Here is a 16393-nt window from a genome sequence, read left to right on the forward strand (position 1 = left end):
CCCCCCCCCGGAATCCTCTGGGGTGGCTCTGCTCCATGGTGATTCTAGGTGTGATTCTAAGTGTACGATGATGGTGATTCTAAGTGTACGAAAGTCACTTACCTTTTAACGAAATTGATTCGAGGTGGGGGGGAGGCGCTCCGTCCCTCCCCCTGAAATTCTGGCCAGGGGGGAGGTGCTCCGTCCCTCCCCCCTGAAATTCTGGCCGGGGGGGAGGCGCTCCGTCCCTCCCCCCCCCCGAATCCTGGTCGGCCGGGCCCGTAAATGGTGGTGGCCGTAGCTGCCACCGTTTGCGTCCCTGCAGTCAGCCGTGATAGGCTATGTAAATGTTTACGTAGCCTATCACAGCTGAGTAAAAAAAACCACGCATGTACCATTTGCGTTCCTTATTTTGGCTAGGGATGGCGGAGAATTTCTCCCCGAAACTTCGGGGGGCTGAGCGCCAACGTGTTCGGCCCCCCGAACAAGTTTCGGGGAGAAATCCTCCGCCCCCCCTCCCCCCCAGGACGGGACTTACCTTCCCTGAATGTCCCTCCCGGCGGCGGGTCCGGCTGGCGGTTCGTCCGGTGTTCGAGCGGGGCGGGAGCGGCAGCCGGTCTTTCGACCAGCTGCCGCCCCCGCCATTGCAATGAAAGAAAAAAAAAACAACGTCCCCTGATAGGCTACGTGACGATTCACTTAGCCTATCACGGCAAGATTTGCAAAGTCAGCCGTGATAGGCTACGTGAATCGTCACGTAACCTATCATGGGTGACTTTAAAAAAAAAAAAAAAGTGTGTATGGATAATGGCGGCCCCCATAGGGAGCCGCCATTCGCGTTCCTTATTTAGTCGCTGTAGTCTACGTCAATGTTTACATAGACTACGGCAAAAATAAGGGCAACGCTATTTGCGTTGCCCTTATTTTCGCCGTAGTCTACGTAAACATTGACGTAGACTACAGCAACTAAATAAGGAACGCGAATGGCGGCTCCCTATGGGGGCCGCCATTCGCGTACGCGCTTTTTTTTTTTTAAGTCACCCGTGATAGGCTACGTGACGATTCACGTAGCCTATCACGGCTGACTTTGCAGATCTAGCCGTGATAGGCTACGTGAATCGTCACGTAGCCTATCAGGGGACGGTTTTTGTTTTTTGTTTTTACTTTCGTGTTCGCGGCCGGGCGAGGCGGGAAGCCTCCTCCCCGGCCTGAATTTCGGCCGGACGAGGCGGGAAGCCTCCCCCCCAGGCCTGAATTTCAGCCGGGCGAGGCGGGAAGCCTCCCCCCCCCGGCCTGAACTTCGCGGGGGGAGCAGCGAAGCGCTCCCCCCCACCGTGAAAAAGCTGCGAGAAAAGGTAAGTGACTTTGGTTCACCCCTAATTTTGGCACGTCTTAGTCTACATAAACATTTACGTAGACTACGACGAAAATAAGGGGAACGCAAATAGCGTAGTTTGCTATTTGCGTTCCCCTTATTTTCACTGTAGTCTACGTAAATGTTTACGTAGACTAAGACGTGCCAAAATAAGGAACGCAAATGGCAGCGCATTTTTTTTTTTACTCAGCCGTGATAGGCTACGTAAACATTTACGTAGCCTATCACAGTGTTTTTTTAAAATTTAGCCGTGATAGGCTACGTAAATCTTTACGTAGCCTATCACTTTTTTTTTTAACTTGGAAATGGTGGCGGCGGCAGCCGGTCAGAAGACCGGCCGCCACAGCCACTGCCGCCGAACCGCCGCCGCCGCCGCTGCCGCCAGGAAGATTCGCCGAAGGTAAGTCCCATCCCGGGGGGCGGGCGGGGGGGCAGACCGTTTCGCCACCGATTTCGGGGGGCCGAATGTGCTGGCATTCGGCCTCCCTGAGATTCGTGGCAAAATTCTCTGACATCCCTAGGTGGTTCCATGGAGTTGCACATTGGCTCTGGGCCACTGGTGATATGGTAATGGCGACTGCCATTACTGTATCACCAGCGGTCCGGAGCCGGAGTGCCATTCCAGCCAGAATCCTCCTGGAACAGAGGTAAGTGGAGCTGTCCCACCGCGGACTCCGGAGGCCGGATTCCAAAGAATCTGGCCTCATTTGAGTCTGCGACGCATTTCTCTAACATCTCTGGTATTATAAATAATATATGTTGTTAATGTGTGTAGTGCTTTGCCCACTGTATTTTGAAATGTGGCCTTGTGTGTAGTGCTTTGCCATATACTGTTTGCTTGACAACAACACAAGCAGACACACGTACACATACAGACACAAAGAAGAGCAAAAGAAAAGCAACTACAGAACTACCTACAAGCAAAGAAAAGGGTTTTTAATTTGTTTTGTTTTGGGGAAAAGATATAGAGTTCCAAAATGAGACGAGAAGGAATATAGGCATTTAGATGGGGGTGGGGAGCCAAGTACAAGGAAAAGAGTTTGTGTGTGTGTGTGTGTGTGTGTGTGTGCGCGTGTTTATAAAAGATAGAAAGAAAGAAAGAAAGAAAGAAAGAAAGAAAGAAAGAAAGAAAGGGAAAACTACTAAGAAATGGTTGAATTGAGAAGGGCAAGGGGGACAAAGAACAAGGCAAGGCAAGGAAACTAAACTACTGTTTAGTTTTTCTTGTTTTTTTAAGTAAAGAATCTAGAAGGAAAGAAAGGGAAAACTAATAGGAATGTCTGAATAATTCAGAAGGGGACAGCAAAGAATAAGGCAAGGAAAGGAGGAAACTAAAGTACTTTTTAAATTTTTCTGGTTTTTTAAATACAGAATCTAGAAAAGAAAGTGAATAGTTGGATTAGAAAGGGCTGGGTGGGAAAGAATAAGAACAAAGCTGCAGAACAACACACACATACACCCCCCCCCCCAGATCTAGGCAACTAACTAACCAATTCTAACAGCTCTCTCTAACCACCATTTCTAACAACACTCTCTCTTGCAATGAAGCAAACACAGGCTGATCTGTCCAATATATACAGTATTCCCCCCCTCCCCACTACTGTGACTGATTGGAGACTACTAAATTCAGCCCTAATTTGGCAACTAGAGTTGCCATTCTCCAAAGCTCCCTCCCTACTCCTCCTCTCCCCCTCCCTGATCTTTCACAGGTTGATACATTTAGAAACAGGCTGTCGGGGCTTGTTTCTGAAGGCATCAGAATAGCTCCGAATCTCTGAGGCCGACTGAGGCGCTTTGGCGGTGACCTGCTTCACTTCAGACTGCTTCAGTGCTGGCCTGATCTGCTTCAGATCTCACCGAGGCACCCCTGAAGCACCTCAATTCACTTTGGTATTCGGATTCAGCACTGAAGTGATGCAAAGCTCTACCTGGAACCCCACTCTTCTGAGGCAATATTAGAACAGCTTCAAAGGGAAAGTCCATCCCTACTTTAAGGAGATGTTCTTCCTTAACTTCTCTAAAGCTCCCAAAGCCTGCATGCAAGCATACATTTGTCACTGGGTTCTGGAAGCATGCTCACCACATTCTTGCCTGAATACCTCAACCAGTCCAGGATCCAGTTCAAGGAAAATTACTTTCACTAGTTTACAACAGAAGCTACACTGATACAGTGATGATTGGATAGTGCCTGTGATGTCAATCTCTCCCCGGACTAATTTCTGCAACTTTTTAAATTTTTTGTTAAAAAGTTATTTTTCAAAGTAGGAGGACAAATGAATAAGCACCCTTTAACACATGTAAGGAAAGACTGACAGCATGAAGGAAGACTGACGGAATGTTGTTGTTGTTGTTCAGTCGTTCAGTCATGTCCGACTCTTCGTGACCCCATGGACCATAGCACGCCAGGCCTTCCTGTCCTGCGCTCTCTCCCAGAGCGTGCTCAAGTTCATATTCATTGCATCCGTGATGCTATCTAGCCATCTCATCCTCTGCCGTCCCCTTCTCCTTTTGCCTTCAGTCTTTCCCAGCATCAGGGTCTTTTCCAGGGAGTTTTCTCTTCGCATTAGGTGGCCAAAATATTGGAGCTTCAGCTTCATTATCTGTCCTTCCAATGAGCACTCAGGGTTGATTTCCTTTAGGATTGACTGATTTGACCTCCTTGCAGTCCAGGGGACTCGTAAGAGTCTTCTCCAGCACCACAGTTCGAAAGCATCGATTCTTCGGCGCTCAGCCTTCCTTATAGTCCAGCTCTCACAGCCATACATTACTACTGGGAAAACCATAGCTTTGATTAGACGGACCTTTGTCGGCAAGGTGATGTCTCTGCTTCTTACTATGCTGTCTAGGTTGGCCATAGCTTTCCTCCCAAGGAGCAAGCGTCTTTTAATTTCATGGCTACAGTCACCGTCTGCGGTGATCTTGGAGCCCAAGAAAGTAAAATCTGTCACTGCTTCCATTTCTTCCCCTTCTATATGCCAGGAAGTGATGGGGCCAGATGCCATGATCTTCGTTTTTTTAATGTTGAGTTTCAAACCAGCTTTTGCACTCTCCTCTTTCACCCTCAACAAGAGGCTCTTGAGATCCTCTTCGCTTTCTGCCATTAGGGTGGTATCATCTGCATATCTGAGGTTGTTGATAATTCTCCCGGCAATCTTAATTCCGACCTCTGATTCATCCAACCTGGCATTTCTCATGATGTACTCTGCATATAAGTTAAATAAGCAGGGCGACAATATGCAGCCTTGTCGTACTCCTTTCCCAATTTTGAACCAATCGGTTGTTCCATGTCTGGTTCTTACTGTTGCTTCTTGACCCTCGTACAGGTTTCTCAGGAGACAGGTAAGGTGGTCTGGTACTCCCATCACTTTCAGAATTTGCCACAGTTTGTTGTGATCCACACAATGAAAGGCTTTAGCGTAGTCAATGAAGCAGAAATAGACGTTTTTCTGGAATTCTCTTGCTTTCTCCATGATGCAGCGAATGTTGGCGATTTGATCTCTAGTTCCTCTGCCTCTTCGAAACCCAGCTTGTACTTCCGGTAGTTCTCGGTTCGCATACTGCTGAAGCCTAGCTTGTAGGATTTTGAGCATCACCTTGCTGGCATGTGAAATGAGTGCAATTGTGCGGTGGTTTGAACACTCTTTGGCGTTGCCCTTCTTTGGAATTGGAATGTAAACTGACCTTTTCCAGTCTTGTGGCCACTGTTGAGTGTTCCAGATTTGTTGGCATATTGAATGCAGCACTTTAACAGCATCATCTTTTAGGATTTTAAATAGCTCGGCTGGAATACTGTCATCTCCGCTAGCTTTGTTGTTACTAATGCTTCCTAAGGCCCACTTGACTTCACTCTCTAGGATGTCCAGCTCAAGTTCAGTGACCGCACTATCATGGCTATCAGGGACATTCAGATCTTCCCTGTATAGTTCTTCTGTGTATTCTTGCCACCTCTTCTTAATCTCATCTGCTTCTGTTAGGTCCCTGCCTTCTTTGTCCTTTACCATGCCCGTCTTTGCACAAAACGTTCCCTTGAGATCTCCAGTTTTCTTGAAGAGATCTCTAGTCTTTCCCATTCTGTTGTTTTCCTCGATTTCTTTGCATTGTTCATTTCAGAAGGCCTTCTTGTCTCTCCTTGCTATTCTCTGGAACTCTGCATTCAGTTGGGTATATCTTCCCCTTTCTCCCTTGCTTTTCGCTTCCCTTCTTTCGTGAGCTACTTGTAAAGCCTCATCAGACAGCCACTTTGCTTTCTTGCATTTCTTTTTCTTTGGGATGGATTTCGTTGCTGCCTCCTGAACAATGTTACGGACCTCCGTCCATAGTTCCTCAGGCACTCTGTCTATCAGGTCTAATCCCTGAAATCTGTTCCTCACCTCCACTGTATATTCATCAGGGATATGATTTAGGTCATACCTGAACGGTTTAGTGGTTTTCCCGACGTTCTTCAATTTAAGCCGAAATTTTGCAAGAAGCAGCTCATGATCTGAGCCACAGTCAGCTCCAGGTCTTGTTTTTACTGACTGTATGGAGCTTCTCCATCTTTGGCTGCAAAGGACATAATCAATCTGATTTCGATATTGACCATCTGGTGACGTTGGAAAAGAGTGTTTGCTATGATCAGCATGTTCTCTTGGCATAACTCTATTAGCTTTTGTCCTGCTTCATTTTGTACACCAAGGCCATGCCTGCCTGTTATTCCGGTGATTTCTTGACTTCCTACTTTAGCATTCCAATCCCCTTTGATGAAGAGGACATCTTTTTTTGGTGTTAGTTCTAGAAGGTGTTGTAGGTCTTCATAGAACCGATCAACCTCAGCTTCTTCGGCCTCAGTGGTTTGGGGCATAGACTTGAATTACTGTGATGTTGAATGGTTTGCCTTGGATTCGTACTGAGATCATTCTATCATTTTTAAGATTGTACCCCAGTACTGCTTTTCCCACCCTTTTGTTGACTATGAGTGCTACTCCATTTCTTCTAAGGGATTCTTGCCCACAATAGTAGATATGATGGTCACCTGAATTAAATTCGCCCATGCCTGTCCATTTTAGTTCGCTGATTCCCAAGATGTCAATGTTCAATCTTGCCATCTCATGTTTGACCACCTCCAGCTTACCTTGATTCATTGATCTGACATTCCATGTTCCTAAACAATATTGTTCTTTACAGCATCGGATTTTCTTTTCACCACCAGACACATCCACAGCTGAGTGTCCTTTCGGCTTTGGCCCAGCCGCTTCACTCTTTCTGGCACTACTTGGAAATACCCTCTGCTCTTCCCCAGTAGCATATTGGACACCTTCCGACCTGAGGGGCTCATCTTCCGGCGTCATCTCTTTTAGCCTTGTGATACGTTCCATGGGGTTTTCTTGGCAAGAATACTGGAGTGGGTTGCCATTTCCTTCTCCAGTAGGAATGACGGAATGACTGCTATGTATTTGTGTCAGAGGAATTGGGAAGGCTTGTGGTGGTGGTGGAAACTGAACTCATTCTGTAGGATGACAAAAACATGGCAAACTTTTGCTCTGTCTGTCTCTATCAGGGTGTCAAGCTTCATTGTCAAATTTCATGTCAAACACCTGTTATGTTGAGTAAATAGGCCTCTTTCCAGCCACCATTCACGTAAGATCAGCCTTTACAGAAAAGGATGAGCCACAATTTCCCTCAAGATGGCAGCTTGGAAAGCAGCAGGATGCTGTGCACTTCTCACAGGGTACCACCCCAACCACCCGGTGGCTCACCACACACAATGAGCAGGGTCAGGCAGCTGGCAAAGATCTGGGGAGCAGTGAGGGAGGCAGGCTGTGGTGAGTTCACCCATCCCTAGCTAGCCATGCCTTCTTTCCCCTGGCCTCACACCCTTTCCTCCAACCACTGATCATGGTTTCATTTGCACAGTTTTCCCATTCTAAAAGGTTGAACTACTTCTCCCAAAGCATAGTTATTGTCAGGAAGAGATTTAATCTAAAATATGCAGATATTTTTGGACCCACCCACCATTAAAATGCAGCCCCTGAGAATGCGGCCCCTGAATTTGAATATGGCCCCTGAAAGCTTCTCTGAATTGAATTCAGTCCTCAAGCTGAATGAGGTTCAAAACCCTCGCTTTACAATTATGTGCCACTATAGGGTCTAAATCAAAGCTTAGGCTGGCAAATGTAGTCAATGAGAATTAATTAGAACCATCATACATCTCAATAAAATCTCAATGATGAGTTTTTTAAAAAAGTGATAAAACATGAGGGCAAAAAGGAGGGATGTCTTCTCAATACGTGAAAGGAATAATCAGACAAAATAACTGTAGGGGCACCAATGAAGGGTTGGTAGTGTTTGGATAAAGATTGTGCTGCATGCATTCATGGTTTGGTTTTGAGTTTACTTTGATGTTTCAGGGAGAAAATGTGCCTTATTTCTGCATTGTCCCATTCTCAGACCCCCTGCCAGTATTTTTCTTTCTCTGCAGGCAGGCCACCATGATGCAGCCCAAGAACCTCACCACTGTTACAGAGTTCATCTTAGTGGGACTCACCAACCAACGCAAGACACAGATTGGGCTTTTTGTGATAATCCTCATTATCTACTCACTTACCATTTTGAGCAACCTGGTGATCATCGTGCTTGTGCAGGCTGACTGCAGACTCCACACACCCATGTACTTCTTCCTCATGCACCTCTCCGGTGTGGAAATCTCTTATGTCACCAGCACCTTACCCCAGATGCTGGCTCACCTGCTGGCTGGAAAAGGAACCATCTCCTTCACCCGTTGCGCAGCGCAAATGTACATGATCTTGTCCATGGGTAGTGCTGAATGCTTTCTGTTGGGGGTTATGGCCTATGACCGTTACTTGGCCATCTGCCGTCCTTTGATATACACTGTCACCATGGACAGATGGCGACAAATGCAGCTCGCCTCGGCCTCCTGGGCTGGTGGCTTCCTGTTCTCTGTGATAGATGTGGGTTGCACCTATTGCCATCCCTTCTGTGGCCCCAATCGCATCAACCACTTTATTTGTGAGCTGCCGGTGGTATTGAAACTTGCATGTGCTGACACCCGCATCACCGAGTCGGTCATCTTTGTTGTAGCTGCACTGATCCTTCTGTTTTCTCTCTCTGTTATCCTGACTTCTTATGGGCTCATTTTCTCTTCTGTGTTGCAAATGAAGACAACAGCTGGACGGTGGAAGGCCTTTTCCACATGTGCTTCACACCTTGTGGTCGTCATCCTGTTCTACAGCACCACCATGTCTATGTATATGATTCCCCGGTCTGGATCAGCCCCTGAACGTGACAAGCAAATTTCTGTCCTTTACACTGTAGTCACCCCCTTACTCAATCCTATCATTTATACTCTGCGGAACAAGGAGGTCCATGAGGCACTGGCCAAGGTGCTGAGAAGACAGGGATTAGAATAATAAAAAAGTTGAGAAGTTATGTCTTCATTAAATGGTGCTCAGGGAGTGTCAGTTGCTGCTCATGAACACAAGCCCTAGAGCAAGGGTCCCCCATCTTTTAAGTCAATGGCCACATCTGTGTAGGGATAGATGGACTTGGTGCCATCCAGTTTTGGTGGGTGTTCGCCAAGCTCCCACCGCCTCCCACTTCCAATGGACCTACTTGCTGAGCCTCTGTGCTCACTTGGACCTGCGCACTTAGTGGCTTGTCCACTGAGCGAGCTGCCATTTTGTGTTAAGATGGTGGCTCACAGGAATCCCTGTCACCACCTGCCATCCCCTCATTCTCTCCTTCCTTGCAAGGAGACCGCGAGGAGCTGGCGGTTGGTGATGGGGATTGGGAGCAGGAGTCCCCAATGCTTCTTGCCAGTCCCTCATTATCCCCTTCCTTGCAAGCAAAGAAAGATCTCACAGAGGACTGGCAAGTGGCAGTGTGGAGCAGGACTCCCCAGCACCACTGGCACCATCACTGCCATGTGCTAAATGGCTCCTTCCTATCATCCTGGGTCATGCGGGAAAGGTAGAAGGAGCTATTTAGCACATATTCGCTGTACGTTAAATGGCTTGTTCTCCCCCTCCTGGTTCCTAGGAAGAGGAAAAGGAGCCATTCAGTGCAAGGTGGTGGCAGTGGTGCTGGTGGAGATGCCAGTCCTTCATGTTCTCCTTCTTTGCTTGCAAGGAAGGAGAGAATGGGCACCGGCAGAGGGAAGCGTGGTTGCTCAGAAGTGGCTGTGGCAGCAGCCCCTTTTGCGCCTTCCTTGCAAGGAGAGCATGAAGGGCTGTGAAGGGGCCGAGTCCCCAGTTGGGCCAGGAGCACAGCCTGACACACTTGCCTGACTTGGTGGACACTCAGTCCAGCAAGCATGTGAGTCTGTGCATGGCGTCTGGGGAGCCCCTCATGCACCTTCCTTGGAGCTTGAAGGGTTGAGAGGGGGCCTTTTCCATAAAACTAGCTTTTACTCCCCCCCCCAAAGGCCCCTTTGTGCTCACCACATAAGGAAGGAGCACAAGGGGCTTCCACTGCCACTGCCGAGCACCACACCTCTCTCCACCGAGCACCATGCAAGGAGAGCATGGAGGGTTTTGAGGAGGCCACACTGGTGGGAACTTGCCGAGCTAGAGCTCCGAAACAGACGCTCATGACATCCCTATACCTGGAATTTTGAAAAAGTGTCCTGGGTACTCACGACATGGGGCAGCTATCCACAGATTCCAGCAGCTCCAGACACTCTGCCACACAGAATAGAATCTTCCATCCTGAGAGGTTCAAGTCTGGGAAATATGCAGTAGATTCTGCTGGCTTTCTACATTTATGGTTGAGTTCAGATGAAGAACATCTGAAAATCCCGGCTGGATCAGACCAAAGCTCTATCAGAGAGGTGCAGAAACCACAGGCTGTGGGCCAAATCTGGCCCTCCTGTGGTCTCAATCTGGCCCTCTGGGGTTCCCCTTCCCTTGGCCTCACCCCCTTCCCCCCAACCACCAATCATTTAGTGGCTTCCCAGCTCTTGTGCAGTTTTTTCCTCATTCTAAAAGGTTAAAATGCTTCTCCTAATGATTAGGTACTGGCAGGAACAGCTTTAAGCTAAAATATGCTGGTATTTTTGCCCCTGTCTCTTCTGCCTTCAGCCCCACCCACCAAAGCACCAAGTTGGGGTCAAAGCAGTGGGGGTCAGTGCGCCCCTCTATTCCACACACATGTGTTGACTCCCCCTTTAAAATAATCTCAATTACAACTTTTGACAGTGAATGCCATGAAAAGCTTTACTTTTTCTTGCAGGATTATTTTCTCATCCCCTGATCATTTTGGTTCCCCTCCCCACTTTTTGCAGATTTTCTACAGTATAATACCTAGGATAGTATCCAATATTAGTCCTATGTAGAGTAGACCCCTATGTAGTTGAAATGAATGGGGCTTAACTTTGTTTTGATTAACTTAAGTCTCATTCATTCAATGGGACTACTCTACATAGGACTAACATTGGATACTACTCCTAGTTACAAATAATTTAAGTCACAACTGTGGGTGTTCATATTTACTGGAATCACTTGACTCTCTTACTGAATAATGCTGATTATACTTATTTACTTCCTGTAAGTTTGCTTATTGTGACTCTCTAAGTCAGTGGTTCTCAACCTTCCTAAAGCCGCTACCCTTTAATACAGTTCCTCATGTTGTGACCCCCAACCATAAAATTATTTTCGTTGCTACTTCATAACTGTAATTTTGCTACTGTTATGAATCGTAATGTAAATATCTGATATGCAGGATGTATTTTCATTGTTACAAATTGAACATAATTAAAGCATAGTGATTATTGAGCTATAATTGAGCAGGGGGTTGGACTCGATGGCCTTGTAGGCCCCTTCCAACCCTACTATTCTATGATTCTATGATTCTATGATTAATCACAAAAACAATATGTAATTATATATTGTGAAATATTTATTTCTAATTACAAATAAATGAAATTTTGTCTTGAAGCATGGTGTAGCAATGGTAACAGTCTTACTATAACAACAGTAAACTACATTGCTACATTTTGCGACAGTATGCGTAAAAAGCCAACGTCAGTGCGAAGGCTGAGATTGCTTCTTTCTCACCAGATCAGAAATTCTCGGGGCAGTCTTTGCAAGAGCACAACGAAGATCATCTTCCACAACAAGTCTACTTCTGTATTTAGACTTGAATAAGCTGGAAAACCCTGTTTCACAAAGATATGTTGTTGGAAATGGAAGAAGAAGGCGCAACACAGTCTCAGACAGAACAGGATATGACTGCAAACACTTGATCCAGAATTTTGTAACTGGCATTGTAGAGAAATCAGTTCTCGCTGCATCACTGTTAATAAGTTCAATGAATTCCTCTTGTGCTGTCTCAGGAACATCTTCAACTTTGACTGTGAATGGGCTTCTGGCAAGTGCAAATGGGATGTCAGGTAGATTTGGAAAGTATGATGAAATTTCATCTGCAAGCATGTGCAAGTGTTCTTTCACAGAAATTATCATTGTAATCCTTTTGTCTGGTTCAATGTCATGTTCCTCAAAGAAAGCAGATAAGGTAGGCAACATGTACATTTTATTTTCATCCAATTTTTTTCTGCCAAAGCTGAAGTTTCATTTGGAATGATCGGATCTTTTCAGACAAATCGAGGCATGTTGCATTTGGTCCTTGCAGTGATAAATTTAACTCATTCAAGATGGCAGAGATGTCAACCAAGTAAGCTATGTTCTGCATTTCACTTTTATCGCTGAAAAGTGCTTTGAACTGCGGTCTTGCTTTCTGATTAAAAAACGTTTTGAGTTCATCATGAAGCTCAAAAACACGTTTTAAAACTTTTCCTCTTGACAACCATCTCACTTCAGTGTGAAATAGCAGAGCATTGTTCGGCGCATCCAACTCGTTGCACAGTTGCGAAAACAGTCGACTATTTAAAGTGCTCGCCTTTACAAAATTGACAGAACTTACGACACTTTTCATTACTTCTTGTAACTCTTGTGGCAGCGTCTTCGTTGCTAATATTTGCCGATGAATCATACAGTGAGTTCCGATGACTTTTGGTGACTCATTCAGTACCAAACGTTGAAATCCATATCGACATCCTAGCATAGCTGGAGCAGCACCATCTGTGCAAACACCACAAACCTTTTCCCAAGAGATCTTATGCTCTTTCAGAAATGAACCAACTGTGTCAAATACATCACGTGCAGTAGTTGTAGTTTCAAGAGGTTTGCAAAAAAGAAACTCACCTTTAAAGTCGCCATCATTAATATACCTCATGTAAACCAGTAACTGTGAACAGTTTGCAATGTCTGTAGATTCATCAAGCTGGATACTAAATATTGGAAGTGGAGCAGATTTAATTTCCTGGATTACCTGATCAAGAATATCAGCAGACATGTCATCTATTCTTCTGCGGACAGTGTTGTTAGATAAGGAAATTGCACTCAATTTCGTAACAAATTCATCTCCGATCGTAACTCGAACAATGTCTTTGGCCGCTGGCAACAGTAAATCTTCAGCAATGATGTAAGGTTTCATAGCTCTGGTGATTCTGAGTGCCACCAAATATGAAGCTTCAACGGCTGCTATGTTTTGTTTGTGGTACTTGCCATCAGTGTCAAGTCTGGCTTTCTTGAGTCCATCAGCTTTGCTTCTAAAATAGTTGGTATCCTTGCTGGCAAAGCTTGGATGCTTGCTATCAAAATGGCGTTTTAGTTTGTTCGGCTTCATAGATTTGGCTGATAGAACTTCACAACAAATAACACATTGTGGTTTCTCAATTCCTGCTGTAATTATTGAGGTAAAACCATACTGTAAAAAATCCTCACTATATTTTCTTTTCTTAACATTCTTCTCTACACAATCCATTGTCATGGGATGGTTTGCTAATGAAAATAATATATAACAATAGCTTATAACCTGTATTTGTACGGGGTGTATGTCATGGGGTTGGCGTGATGATGTCATCACGCTGGGTACTCGTATGTGGGCGTATCTGCATGTGGGCGGACCCGCCTGGAGACGGATAAAGGAGCAGTGTCTCGGTTCCTAAGACCATCGGAAATATGTGTTTTCCGATGGTCTTAGGCGACCCCTGTGAAAGGGTCGTTCGACCCCCAAAGGGGTCGCGACCCACAGGTTGAGAACCGCTGCTCTAAGTAGATACTAAGATTGTATCTGGCCCAATTCTGGAAATCTGTGCTTGGCCAAGTATTAAGGAAGTGTTGGTAAAGGTTTTGAAGTCTGCCAAGATGGAAAAGCTCAGTAATAATATCTGGTGGAGAAAGGGGCTGCAATCACCAGTTTCGATGAGAAATGGATGCAGTTATATCATACCAAAATATACAATTTCAAATTTATCACATTAGAAATTAATATCTTTTCATTTTGTAAATGTTTCTTTAATTTAATTTCCCCCCCAAAAAACTCCTTTGCACCACACACACACACACACACACACACACATACTATTATATTACACTTGAGACCAAAGAGTGTGAGATAACAAACATCAAACTCTTAACGATTCAAAGGAAAGCATCAAAGGGATCAGATGGGTCCCTGTGGAGTAAATCCTGAATCATAAAGACTCGGTCTAGTCACCAGGAGGAAAAACAACAACACCATGCTGTCAGTTTTCTGATACTAAGAACAGTTAGGCAGTGGAACAAGCCAGGCTCTGTTGACCCCCCACTTTAGAAGACTTTAAAAAAAAATAGTTTGATGAACACCCCTGAAGGCAGCCAAGAAACCATAGATTAGTGGTAGAACAAATCCTTTGCAAGTTCAAGGTCCCCTAAAGAATCTCAGGTAACAAGGGTGGGAGATACGTACGAAAGACTACGCAAGAAAGATAGTGCTGTATAGATTGCCCATTGGTTTGATTTGGTAGATAAAGTAGTTTCTCTGTCTGGTACAAAAGGAACTTCCTTGGAAAAGCTGGATGTTATACATTCCTTCCAACCCACTTCTCAAAGAAATACTGGCAGCCAACAATTGCAAGCTAAGAAATATATTCACAACCAGTCATAGACGGGATCCACACATCTCTTTGCAATGTGTGTGTCCAAAACTCACAAATCATTAATTCCAGAGAAATATTAGACCTTCCTGTTGCACAGCTAGAAAATTTGAAATGCCCCCTGGCCCTGCTTGCATACTGGAGGGAGAAGCCACTATTTGTTTGCTTAACATGATCAGCTAAAACAGCATGTTTAAAGCAGCAGAGATAGCTCCCTTTTGGGAAATTGCATAGGCTTTCCCTGAAGTACCTGGAAATTCAGTTATCTACCATATAACTTTTTTCCCCCTCAAAATTCTGCCAAAAACAGACAAATCCTTGGCTGAAAGTTCTCCAAGTTTTCCGTATGGAAACATAAGGTGGTGGCATGAAAAGCTGTTTCTTGGTTGTTGCGGAACACTTGGGATTAGTCCAAAGGTAAGATCATAATTCATGCTATGCAGTTTGGAAGTCAGGTTCTCTCTCTCTCTCTTTCTCTGTGTGTGTGTGTGTGTGTGTGTGTTGGTAATGGTGGTAGGAGTTCAAGTTCTTGTCTTTGTTGATGCTTGTGAACCTGGTAGAATCTTCTAATCTGGTGTTCACTAGACATTCAAGGGCATATTTGATATTTAGTTGTTTCTTACGTTTCTTGGCTACCTTTCAGAGGAGGAGGCATGCAACAGTAAAACTCACATAATGCAAACTGATGTGGTAATAAAAAACATCAAAAACTGCAAGAGCAGCAAACTTTCTAAAAAAACCAAACACCAGCATGAGACCAAACACAGAACACACAACTGCAGCTACAAACCAGTCTGATGAAACATAGTCAGGGAAGGCCAGAGTAAAGTCGTACATTTTCAGGGCCTCCCTAAAAGCCTGCAACGATGGGATCTGGCAGACTCCTGATGGCAACCTCTTCCAGTGATGTGGGGGCATTTCAATCAGTTCAGGGACTTTCTTTTGGCAGATCATGTAATATTGCCTGTTTTGGCAGGTCACGCAATATTCCCTCTCTACCTGTAGACAGACCTTATATCCCTTCTTTGTCAGGGCCATGGTCAGGGGTAGGCATGGTCAGAGACCTGCTGAGGAACCACACCCCAGCAGGGCAAACTGACAGGAGCCCCCTGGACTTGTTCCTCCTCTTCACCTGCCTTGTTGACTTGCTTCTCGCTCTGGCCTAGAGGGTGGTGGTGGCGAGAAAGAAGAGCAGTAGATGCCACTGTATGCTTACTCACTGACCCTCTGCCTGTCGAACAGGCAAGTGGTAGTGATGATGAGAAAGAGGAGAAGGAGCGACTGGTGACAATGGTGGTGAGAAGGCAGACCCATTGAGATAAGGGTCCTATTGAGGGTATCTTGCCCAAAGGCCCTCCAAAACCAGGATCCAGCACTGGTGTGCTTTCCCTTCCTAATGTTGTTTTTATATACTGTATATATACCAATAAAATATCTCAGGAATTACCATTTCAGCTACACTCAATGACATGTAACCCCTTGGGGTAGTCTCATATTCTTATTTCCCCTCTCCCCTAATTCTTTTGCCTTATGGGATACATCCTTAGATGGTAATCTGGAGGCTTTTAAAATTATTTAGCACCTGATCAATGTTTAGTTCCTTAATAAGTCATTAATGGCAATTTGGCGCTTAGTTGCATCTGATTTTAAGTGCTTTTTTAGCCACTTAATTCTCAGGCTTTGGCATGACTTAGTTCACTAATTGGTTGATTAAAAAGTACATATGTTATTATTATTATTATTATTATTATTATTATTATTATTAAATTTATTAATCGCCCATCTGGCTGGTCACCCAGCCACTCTGGGCGATGTACAACACACAATAAAAACAGTTTAAAACAATAAAATTCTACAATAAAAACATTTTCTAATATACCCTAACCCACCCCAAACGCCTGCCTGAACAACAGCGTTTTTAATGCACAACGGAAGCTCATTAAAGAGGGGGCATGTTGACGCATTGAAACATCTCCACTGAGGCCCTTGTACAGGTGAGAACAAAAGGCATGAGCAATCCAAAATTAATAGTATAAAATTCAATCTGTTTTAAAATTAAGAGAGCCATT

General features: G+C 45.0%; 1 protein-coding gene across 1 annotated transcript; it reads left to right on the forward strand.

Moving 5' to 3' along the window:
- The first annotated feature begins 7821 nt into the window (after positions 1 to 7821).
- On the forward strand, positions 7822 to 8760 carry LOC146342476 (olfactory receptor 2D3-like). The gene has a single exon (XM_084807851.1). It carries the CDS (start codon positions 7822 to 7824, stop codon positions 8758 to 8760), a length of 939 nt encoding a protein of 312 aa, XP_084663977.1.
- Positions 8761 to 16393: the final 7633 nt, after the last annotated feature.

Source organism: Heloderma suspectum, chromosome 6 (genome assembly GCF_057233095.1).
Source record: "Heloderma suspectum isolate Gila_16-S chromosome 6, 16-S_ref, whole genome shotgun sequence".
NCBI lineage: Eukaryota > Metazoa > Chordata > Lepidosauria > Squamata > Helodermatidae > Heloderma > Heloderma suspectum.

Coding starts and splice junctions, on each gene's coding strand:
- LOC146342476 (XM_084807851.1), top strand. CDS start 7,822: ATGATGCAGCCCAAGAACCTCACCACTGTTACAGAGTTCATCTTAGTG.